Genomic DNA, 11,913 nt, shown 5'->3' with positions numbered 1-11,913 from the left:
TCTTGAGAAATTTCATTTTTTTTCCAGGTTTTTCACATCTTTTTTGTTTGGATAGTTTATAAAAGTAAGTATTTTCATAACTGAATGTCTTTTTTTTTTTTTTGCACTAAAACACAGACAAAACTTGTCAGCTGTCATTATTTCTAGGTTCTTCTGTTCTTTTTTCACTGCTCCGGTCCACTGCAGATCAGATCAGGCTGAATGTGGAACCTGGAAGAACAGGAGTCTGAGAACCCTGCTTTAACTTCTTCTTAGTCTTGACTGGGATGTTGTGGAGACGTCTCAGGTTTGGATCGTACATGACTGAATCCAGACCAGATATCTTTCCTCCTGTTGCAGATAAAAACAGAAACAGTCCCTGTGGTGTGTTCTCCATCCTGAGTGTTTCCCAGACCGACCACAGGAGGGCGCTGCTGTCAAATGGACCCAGACTGCAGGAGGGTTCAGGCTGAAAAGGACAAGGATCTGATCCAGAACATCTACTCTGCATGACTACACTTGGATTTTGTAAATTAAATATGGAACTGTCTGTAGGCTCCGAAAAACACTTTGTGCTCATTATTTTCTCTGAATCAGTATTCGGTCTGAACGAATGACAGCGAAGAAGAAACAGGAAATGTGAATGTGATCAGGTGGGAAATGGAGGTGAGAGGAGTGTTGTTTGTCCTGGACGCTGCTCCTGTTGGTTTGGGTTTTTTTTTCTCAACTTTTTAAAAAATATTTGGGTTTACAAGACATATAAATGTTTAACAAACAAACATCAAGATGTCAAAAAGAAAAAGCATTTGAACAAATAAATTTAAGAAAAAAATGCACAGATTTAAAGAGGCAAAGTAGAATAGACAAATAATTGTATACAAAATTATATATATATATATATATATATATATATAGAGAGAGAGAGAGAGAGAGAGAGAGAGAGAGAGAGATCTAACAAAAATAAATAAATAAATACATCAAAGAGTTCAGTCTATTTTAAAGAATTCTTTATAAATTGCCAGGGTGCTAGTGCTTTTTTTGTTAAAGATAAATCCTAAAGATCTAATACATTTTTCAAATTCCATCAGGAGGAATTTTAAATTTGGGTGTTTTGGTATATTTATTTTTGTGTATCTGAAATTTTCCAAATAAAATGATCAAATTTACAACAAATTCTAAATTTACGAATGTCATGTTCAAAATATGTAATTACATTTTGAGGTGTATAGTTACTTTTTCATGACTTTTAGATCTGATGTATTTGTCAGTTTTAGAGCAGAAGTTAGAAGAGTGTTCACAGACAGAATTAGTGTAGAGTAGTTCCAGGACAAGAAGGACAAAAGTGACACATTTCTTAGAAATTATGTACACTTTAATTATTTTTGTGAAAATATTTCTCCACAGATGCAGATTTATGAAGAACCACCCGCTGTTCTCAGTTTATACAAATGAAATAACACACTTCAAAAAAAAAAATAAAACACTTGAAACATGTAAAAACCAAATAAGCCTTGATTGTGTCTGAAAATTTAAATGTATAGATACTGAATAGACCTGTGTTTATTATTTTTACCTCTGCCAAGGAGACGGTGGTCTGTGTGTGTGTGTGTGTGTGTGTGTGTGTGTGTGTGTGTGTGTGTGTGTGTGTGTGTGTGTGTGTGTGCAGGATAACTCAAAAAGTTATGGACAGATTTGGATGAAAATATCAGGAAATGTTAATACTGGCACAAGGAAGAAATGTTTTTTTTTTTGGGGGGGGGGGGGGGCGTTGCTGATCGGTCTGCGCTCTCCATGTGCTTATTTATTTATTTATTTACTTATTTATGTATGTATTTATTTATTTATTTACGGCGCATTAGGGCCACATAAGAAAAAAAAACGCTTGTCACTACAAGAATAAAGTTGTTATTTAACGAGAATAAAGTCATAGTTTTAAAAAACTCATTATTTAACGAGAATAAAGTCGTTAATGTTTTTTACTTGGCGACACGGTGGTGCAGTGGTTAGCACTGGTGCCTCACAGACAGAAGGTCCTGGGTTCCATTCCAACACCAGTCGACAGGGGGTGGGACCTTTCTGTGTGGAGTTTGCATGTTCTCCTCATGTCTGCGTGGGTTCTCTCTGGTACTCTGGCTCCTCCCACCATCCAAACACATGCACTGATAGGTTAATTAGTTCATCTAAGTCGCCCATAGGTGTGAATGTGACAGTGATTGTTTGTCTCTATGTGTTCAGTCTGAGATGAACTGGTCACATGTCCAGGGTGAACCCCGCCTTCGCCCCTATGTAGCTGGGATAGGCTCCAAGTGACCCCCGTGACCCTAGTGAGGATAAAGCGGGTTCCGAAAATGAATGAAAGTCGTCAATTAACGAGAATAAAGTCATTATTTAATGAGAATAACGTCGTACTTTTATGAGATTAAATTCTTAATAGTTTTAAAATTCAACAGTTTCCAGTTTTACAGCGAAGACAACAAGTGAAGCAGCAGCTTCCCCTCCTGTTGGACGGAAAAAGTCGCAGTAGAATCCTCACAGTTTGTTCAGAAACACAAACCCTCTGTGTTTAGTTCTGCTGTTTCCACTGACAGTCCTGCAGACGAACGCTGCAGCAGTTTCTCCTCCACAAAAGAGGACATTTGTTACAAATCAGTTCAGTTCTTACAACAAACCCAAATGTGTTCAAACTGTCTTCAAAGTCCTCAGACTCATGTGCTGATGAAAGGAGAACTGCACTAAATGTTCACAGTTCTACATCAGTGAGTAGAGGTACGACTTCTCATTATATCATGACTTTATTCTCGAAATATAATGACTTCATTCTCGTTAAATAACGACTTTATGCTTGTTAATTAACGTTATTCTTGTTAAACAATTAATTTTTTTTAAAACTACGACTTTATTCTTGTTAAATAACGACTTTATTCTCGTAGTGACAAGCGTTTTTTTTTCCTTATGTGGTCCTAATACGCCGTCGTATTATTTATTTATTTATATTACTATTATTTTTATTTTTATTTATTTATTTATTTATTTTTATCAATTTTTTAAACTTTTATTTATTTATTTATTTGTTTGTTTGTTTGTTTGTTTGTCTTTATAAGGTTATGCTCAGTCTGGAAAAAAGTGTTTTTCTGTAATTCCTCAGAATGTATGTCCAGATTTGGATTCAATAAAGTTGAAAGATTAATTAAATTAAAAAAAAAAAAAAAAAAAAAAGAATTAATTAGAAAAAAAAAAACTTACACATTTCTTCTACGTCAGAAAATCGTGACAAAATCGCGTCGGCGTGTCCCTTTAAAAATGCAAATCACGTTTTGTTAGGGATTTGTCCTGACGTCACTTCCGGGAGAAGCAGCTTTGCCTCCTAGTTTTTGTTGGGACCAGAGGAACATTATCCCGCTGAGCCTCTGAAGTGGAAAAAAGAAACTGAAGACGAAGAAAGAACAAGTTAACAAACCGTGGAAATGTACGAAGCCGACATTTAGTCGCGTACAATGTGAGCGGGTGCGCCTGCGCGGTGAATTCCTGGTCGGAGGTTTGCTTTTGTGAGTATTTTCTTCTTCCACTCGGATTCACTGCGGAGCAAGTGTACGGCGGCTTCAGCCTTTGGGTGCGTTTGTTTTCTAGTACGGGGTGCGCTTGGACAGGCGGGGTGAATCGTGTTGAATGCGTACGTCACTGACGGTTCAGCCGTGTGAGTAAAAGAAGTGCACACCTGTTGCTTTTGCTTACCGCAAGTACTTCAGGCCTTAACGGTACAAGTGAAGCTAAAGGGGCTTCATTTAATAAATACCGTGTGTTTTTTTATATTTGTGCACAGATTTGTTTTGCTGGATGGTAAATTAATCTCAGCAGGTGTTTTTGTGTGTGAACTGAAATCCTTAAAAACACACCAGCCTTGAAGTCAAACACCGACTGAAGCGAAAATCCACCTTAATACAGTTATTATTTTATTTGACAGAATAAAAGGTTTGTTTTCATGTCGAATAAACAACGCTGTGTCAAGAAAACGCGTTATTTTCGCTTTCTTGTCTGTACTGTTAACAAGAAGGTAAAAATATAAAACACTGACAAATTTTACCTTCACAGTTAAAAATTAACCTGCGAAGTAAATGACAACCTGAAGACTAGTATAACCACTGAGGAACAGGGTTAGAAGACTTAGGCCAAATTTCTTGTCTTTACCCAGAATATTAAAAAAACTAACAAAAAAAAAAACCCTCATGTGACGTCATCAATATTATAGAAGGAAAGTACAACTATTACCCTTTTAGTATTATTGTTAAAAAAAACAAGACTGTAAATCTAGGGAAATATGCTAACATTTGCACAGCCCTTCGCTAAGCCAAGTAATTAGCTAACTAGCTTTCATTTCATTTGTTTGTTTATTCCAAGCATTTACAGAATATATGCAAATTCAAAATTCCAAAATCATTCATCTATACTCCAAAAGGAGTGGGAAGAAGAACAACTTATTTAATCCCACCCCCATTCTCATCATCAAATAACTGAACATAATAACATTTTAAATCCTCACTCCTGTCCTTTGACTTCAAGCCAGAACAATGAACAAAATAGGCCTAAACCACATTAGAATGAACTCATTTGACAGTATTTACATTGTAGAATCAAAGTGTGTGGAAAAAAAAAAAAAAAAAGAAACAAAGTACATTCCTGGTGGTGTTACCATGGTAACAGTTAACAGTCAACTTACATGATAATAATTACAGACCAACAATGGTAAAAACAAAAAACTACAATACCACAAGTCGTAAAGAACAGCAATAATTACATACCAACAATGGTCAGAAAAAACTACAATAGCACTGATGGTAAAGGACAACACAGACCAACTAGATGAGGAACAACAAGCACACATTAACATTTAAGACAGAATATTGCTGGAACATCAGTATTCAGACCCTCTATCTTTACACTGGGACCAGACCATATGTTTATAGAACAGTTTAAATCAGTGGATATTTTGGCAAGTAATTAGCTAACCAGCCTACAATAGCTTTTTGTTAGTTTTCGTCTATTTTGCTCTTAGCTCAGTCTCATGTTCATTAGACAGTATCACAAGAAAGACTGGTTGGTTTTGAACCTAAAACATTCATCATCATCATCATGGCCTTTCACCCCTGGTAGGGTACAGACCACGCACAAGCCAAGTCCATCTGTCCCTATCGTGGTCAGTCCTGGTGAACTCCTGAAGATGCTCCATCATTGACTGTGGTGTCTGCTTGTGTTTCTGTAACAGGTGTGCTTTTTTACAGGAGGAGTTGTTATATGGCGTCAAGATGAGGCCAGATAACATTGTACACGTACGTGAAGTATTGTTAGTGCAAGTGAAGTTTTGTAAACCAAACATTTATATTTCTTTTTAAAAATGCACCAACACTTATTTTTCCCTACAAACCTGTTTTTCACTTTTACAAAACACTTTCTGCGTTTACAAAACTTTGTCTGCGTTTACAAAAGTTTTCTGTGGTTACAAAACATTCTGGCCTCTTTTTGACGGGGGGGCGTGGTTAGATGAGAGGCGTGTCCAGACCTGGTCTAGACAGGAACCAGTATTAGTGGTGATGGACGGACATGGTCTCATTCACTACAATGGAGCGACTGCAAAGTACCACCATGTGTCTATTTCACCTTAAAAAACACCACTTATTATTATCTGGCAGAGTGAAGTTGGTTCTGTTCTCAAAATCAGTTCTGCAATCCGTAAACGGAACCAGTGCTCCAGGCCCCACGCAGAGCCCAGCAGTGTGCACAGCAGTGCTCATTTGACTTAAACGGACCTCAGATCCAGTTCCCAGTTCGGCTCTCCGTCACATGCACGGTGCTGCCGGCTCAGAGCCCCAAGGTGGAGAGCCTTACTTGTAACCGGCTGTGAGCATGTCTTGGTACGGGGCACGGTGTGGTGAAGCCAGTGCTTGGAACTTGGTAACCGGCTTGGTTCTGAGTTCTGTTAACGAAATTGGTTACGTTTATGGATCTTGGAACTGGTTTCAAGAACAGAACCCACTTCACTCTGCTGGATATTAAGTGGTGTTATTTAAGATGAAATAGACACATTACGGTGGTACTTCGCAGTCGCTCCAGTGTTGTGAATGAGACCATGTCTGTCCATCACCACTAATATGGCTTCCTGTCTGGACACGCCTCTCATCTAACCACGCCCCCACATCAAAGAGAGGCCAGAGTGCTTTGTAACCGCAGAAAAGTGTTTTGTAACTACAGAAAAGTTTTGCAAATGCAGAAAACATTTTGTAAAAGCAAAAAAAAGCTTTGTAGGTGCATTTTTAAATAGAAATATATATTTTTGGTTTACAAAACGTCACCTGCGCTTGTAATACTTGACGTACATGTATAATGTTTTCTGGCCTCATCTTGACGCCACATTGTTGGCTCCACAGCCCAGCCTAGAGGGTCAGGTGGCTCTGTTTCAGGAGCCACAGCCTAACTTACCATTTAGTTGCCTCATACAACATGCAAGCAACACGTCATCCCTATTCTTCTTGATGCCAGGAGCTGCATGGTAAAAAATATTTACCTAAACCTACAAGATTAGCATTAGCTATTCTACCCCCAGGCTAACACAGAGCACTGTTACCATGATAACCATGGTAACATGGTCGGTGGTACCAGTTGAGTCAATAGTGGGGAGTTATTTGTGGTTTAATGATAATATGAAACAACAAATGATAAGAGAAAGCATGTTAACCCATTGTAAAAATGCAGAGATGAGGAGACTGTAATTCTATTATTTATTGTTGAATTATTTAGTAAAAAGGAACTATTGTGTGGTTGACTTAGGAGTGGTCATATATGATAAGTCCTGACAAAATAAGCGAGAATATTTTTTTCAGGTGACGTATGAAAGCTAATACTACTTCCTTACAGTGTTATCCGTATGTTATTTTTTTGTAAAATTTCTTATAAGTATTGAAATACTTTCTGAAAGTAAACAGTTTCTGCTGCATACTTTGTCTTTGGTGGTACAGTCAGTCCTGTTCTTGGGGAAGGTCTTCATTTACCCAGAAGTCAAAGTGAATCAGTCCTATACGTTGGTTTCTGAACTGTTGTTTTCAAGCCAGTAGTTTGCAATTCGACTGTCACCATGTTGGCTGTCTGGAGCCAGAAGTGAAAGTATTTGGATAAAAGTTGCATAAATACCATAGCCTGGGTGGTCAGTTATGATTTTATGGACTTACAGTCTCTGTTACACAATGTTTGATGAAGTTTTGCAATTTTACAGAGTAATTTTGCAGTCTTCATGATGGAACCTATTAACAGAGGTGTCAAGTAACAAAGTACAAGTACTTTGTCACCTTACTTAAGTATGAATTTTGTTTTTTTATACTTTACTGGAGTAATTATTTTCCAGCCGACTTTTTACTTCTACTTCTTACATTTTCATGCAATTCTCTGTACTTTCTTCTCCTTACATTTAAAAAATAGCCATGTTATTCCTATTTCATTTCAGCTTGTTTTCATTCCGGCTTGTCATCGTTAAAATTAAAAAATACAATAAAATAAGTAAGTAAATATATAAATTATATATATATATATATATATATATATATATATATATATATATATATATATATATATATATATATATATATATATATATCCAGATCTGTTGCGCCATCCAGATAGAGTGAATTTGATTGTGATTGGATGAGAAGTATAAACATTTACCATTCTGACACCCTATTGGTTTGTACGCAGTCCATCGCACCTGACTTTTTGCACCATTCCAGTGCTTATATTCAACTCGTCATCATATCTTCCACTCCATGAAACACATGTTGATGTGCAGTAGTACACATATATGGTTCTATATGGCATTTTTTCCCCCTTGGATTTAGTTTTATATTTTAAGTAGTTTTGAAACCAGCAAGTACTTTTACACTTTTACTTGAGCTTGAGCTGATCCTTCAGCTTAAGTCTTTTTAAACCCTAGTGTCTGTACTTCTGCCTGAGTAATGAATATGAAGACTCTTGACACCTCTGCCTGTTAACCACAACCAGAGTGAAGCTATGAGGAAAAAAAGAAACTCAGGAAGTCGGACTTGGCAGGCATAAAAAGTTTCAGTTTGACATGAGGTCTGATGAACAGAGTAAAACAGGAGAAATGTTCAGTGTAAGTCTGTGACCCAGAGCTTTTAGGACCAACTGGAGCAGCTGTCAGTTGTTATACCTTTGAGATAGTTTGACATTGGCTTCATCTCAGCGCAGGGGTCCTTGCCCCTTGATCTTACTGAAGATTCCTTTTATTGTCATTGTATACACAGAGCATACACAATGAAATTCTGATTGACTTTATAGAGATGAATAGAGAAAGGAAATATAACAATATGAAATCGGCTAAAATTTACTTAGGGGGTCAAATGAGTGGCCATTTTTGTCAAAAAAAAGTAGTCATAAATGTATAGAACTGTGTTGAAATAATGCTAATCCATTTGTGCACAGACTACTGATATTATTTGACAGTGGAAGCTCCATTTTCATAAATATTGGATTTGGAATAGCACGTGTATGTGAAAACTTTTGCTGGTGGACGGACGTGACATTACCCATGATGCTCTGGTCAGTACCAGTACTTTATTAGTAATAAACTTATAGACTTCCTATTGCTAATTCTCCTCTTCTTCATAAATGTTGGTATTGTGGATCTAAAACAATCCCAGCTGACACAAAAACACTAAATGTGTCAGTGGACGGATGTGACATGGTTGTTGTGGATCCCATCATACTGATGCTCTGCAGCCATGTCAGCGTTTACACTAATGATCCCTGTGCAAAAACTAGGAGCACTATTATTTATTGGATAGTTTAGCATCAGACTAAAGAGTATATAACAATGTAGAATTGTTATTTCTTTATAAAAATGCTTATTATTGTAAAACTGTTGATGTAAACAGTGCTGTGTGCCATTCTTCATGTATGTATTGGTGGAACAGAAGCAGGATGGATCAGCACCATACTCCAGATTGAACCTGTACAAATAAAACGTGTGATATGGAGGAGAGAATCTGGGAAGAAAAACTGGGGAATCTGAAAGAATAGAAGATTTGTTTTTCAGGTAAATTCAGTTCAAATATAACTTGGCCATTTGTGACATGAAAATATAGCATTAATTGTGATGAAATTGGACATTTTTGAGCTGAAAACATAGTTCATATGAGCATCAACATGTTGAACAGAACTGAAATCCTGTCCATTTGAACAACTGTCATTTACCAACACAAAGTTCCTTTGGGGATCCACTTAGATTGATTTCTTATGCACAAAGACAGAAATAAGACCTCTAAGCAAATTTTAGCCGAAATGCAAAATATTTGAGTAATAATAAAACAGTAAAAAAACAAAATGAAAACCCCAGCTCCTCTCCCATTCAGTCAAGTCACACATTCATACCCAGGTTCGGTGCAGTGGGCATTTAGAGGTCAGTACAGTAGTTATTACACGTTGTTCATTATTATCTTTGGTTGGTTATTGCAGAGTTCAGTGTAATGATTGCTCTGGGGTAGAAGCTGTATTACTATACTTGTCTGTAATCTTTTGTGTTCTTTCCTTTCAGTATAGGTAGACGTAGGGGAAAAGTATTGTTGTGATGACCTTTTAAAATGTGATCGTCTGCTTTTCTTCTAGGTCTGGTAGTGTGACCCTCCCTGTCCTTCATCATGCTGAGTTTCCTGCGCAGGACGCTGGGACGACGCTCCATCCGGAAACACGCAGAGAAAACGCGTTTACGGGAAGCTCAGCGCGCCACCACGCACATCCCTGCCGCCGGGGATGCCAAATCTATCATAACATGCCGAGTGTCGCTACTGGATGGAACTGATGTCAGCGTGGACCTGCCGGTAGGAAGTTTTCGCTCATTCTGTTTTGTCTTACTTTTGGTCTTCGTGGCTGGCTGTCTCTGTTTCTGTTGAACTTGTTCAGAACACAGTCAGCTTTTGGAATTCTTTCTTTCTGTCGTAGGTTATCTCTTTTTGTCTTTGTTTTGTCTGTCTTGCTGAATCATGTCATGGCTCAGGAGTCGTGTCTTCCAGGCAGACTTTTTGTTGTTACTTGTCCATTTTAGTTGCTTGTCCCTAGGGATGTAACGATTACTGGTATAATGATAAATCACGGTAAAATTGCAGATGGTTAGTATTACCGTTTAATTTCTAATTCTCATGATAACTGTGTTTGATTACCGCACTTTTACGTAGAAAAACCCTATGTAAAGATCTGCTTTTATGTCAAATATTTGAATATAGTTTTAATTTATTACAATTTTAATTGTATATACCTAATATTTGGAACCAATATTCACTTTTAAAGTCTTTGAAAAGGTTCATTAAGCATCTTTGTGTTATTTATGGAATAAATTATATGCATTTTTGAAATCAGATTTTATATTTTTTTTGTGTTTTCTGGCCTTTTATGTTTTTATAGTAGGTTAAAGTGAAAAAAAATAATAGACAAATGATATAAATGAAGTTATGCTGAAAAAAAAGATTCCGAACATGGGTACAGTAAACATTTGTTTATATAGTATATAAAGGCAAAATCAAAAGTACTTAAAAACGGCCAAAATAGGCTCAGACCACTAAGGGTTAATATTTGAATGTTTCTGCAACAGAAGGAACATTGTGCCAAATATTTTATTTGTTTTTTTTGTTGTTGTTGTTTTTTTTTTCAAAATACAACTTGGTTAAATTATTTCGGTGTGTGTATTAGTACTTTTTGAACATTTTGAGCACAATTTCAACAATACCACGATAATAATGATATCCGTGATAATTTTGGTCACAATAACTGTGATATGAAATTTTCATATGGTTACATCCCTACTTGTCCCATACTGTGCTGGGCTGTGGATTCAGAGTATTCCTGTGTTGAAAGATGGAAAGTGAAAGCAGAGGTGTTGTTCTAGTGATCGCTGTGCGCTTGTGTCAGTAGAACAGCCTAAGCTGACAGCGTTGCGGATCACCTGTAATTATATTGATCCTCTCTGAAGAACACAGTCACATGACACAATCACATGACTTGTAGGGCTCATCAGCAGGTGGATACAGACTGAGATTTCACTAGTGGTTTTCTGAGTCCTTTTTGTTTCTAACAGACTCCTTTAACCCTACTGACATTCCTTTGCTGCATGCCGATGAAGCTGGTCTGGTGTCTGCTGTGTCTCTACAACTCTTGTAGAATCGACACTTGTAGTTTCCAGGTCTCTTACTCTTATTGTTGCTTCTACCACAGCAAGGTTTTTATTTAATATCTTTGTTTGAAAATCCAAATTTTGTGAGACACAAGACATTTTTCTTTTTATTATATACATCTGTGAAAATGTTTGTAAACTTGTGAGATTTCAAGAAATGGAATGTAATGGTAACTAGAGCTGCAACCGATTAATTGACTCAAAGTGATCCAAAAAAATCATTCAACCACAATTCTCCTGAATCAAAGCTTTGTTTCCTTCATTTCTCTGCTGTTAAACATTGGTTCCACTGTTGTGTTTCACACGGACACTTATTGTGATGCACAAAGAAGCTTCAATTCAGGAAAACTGCAATAGAATATTTCTCTTCGATCAATTCGAGTTGATTAATTGAATCGGGAATTTTTGCATTGGCTTCAAGCGCCTAATCGATTAATCGGTTGCAGCTCTAACCCTAACACAGAAAAGGTGATGTTTACTTAAGTATTTTTGTGGTCAAAAATTACACTGAAGCCACCTGACGAAACAACATCATAAACAGAATTAGCTGTAACAGCCCACCTTAACCATAATGACAGTGAATTCATCAATGTGAGAACGAAATCATACTGTCTGAGAACACCAGGACTAGTAACATCAGCTGGAGTGAAACGGCCGCATATCTGAGCTCAGCAGAGGTATTTGTGATCATGTTAGGAATGGTAAACATGGCA

At 37.0% G+C, this 11,913-nt stretch overlaps 1 protein-coding gene and 1 long non-coding RNA gene across 6 annotated transcripts in view; one reads left to right on the top strand and one right to left on the bottom strand.

Annotated features, from left to right (window-relative positions):
• Positions 1-256: 256 nt before the first annotated feature.
• LOC115412163 (uncharacterized) lies at positions 257-11,028 on the bottom strand. Its single transcript, XR_003934301.1, has 3 exons — positions 10,834-11,028; positions 10,066-10,081; positions 257-448 (listed from the first exon to the last, which is right to left on the bottom strand). It is a non-coding gene; the product is annotated as an uncharacterized LOC115412163 (long non-coding RNA).
• epb41l5 (erythrocyte membrane protein band 4.1 like 5) overlaps positions 3,316-11,913 on the top strand; it is an 81,940-nt gene continuing 73,342 nt past the window's right edge. For 2 of the 5 annotated variants that reach the window (XM_030124499.1, XM_030124498.1), the window contains exons 1-2: positions 3,318-3,524; positions 9,643-9,854. In XM_030124499.1, coding sequence (XP_029980359.1) covers positions 9,675-9,854 — 180 coding nt within the window. In that variant the 5' untranslated portion in view covers positions 3,318-3,524; positions 9,643-9,674. Of the gene's footprint in view, positions 3,525-9,642; positions 9,855-11,913 lie in introns of all 5 variants that reach the window. The other 3 variants (XM_030124497.1, XR_003934300.1, XM_030124496.1) reach the window with 3 other exon arrangements.

Source organism: Sphaeramia orbicularis, chromosome 21, assembly GCF_902148855.1.
Source record: "Sphaeramia orbicularis chromosome 21, fSphaOr1.1, whole genome shotgun sequence".
NCBI classification, from domain to species: Eukaryota; Metazoa; Chordata; class Actinopteri; order Kurtiformes; family Apogonidae; genus Sphaeramia; species Sphaeramia orbicularis.
This window is presented reverse-complemented; position numbering and strand designations above follow the sequence as displayed.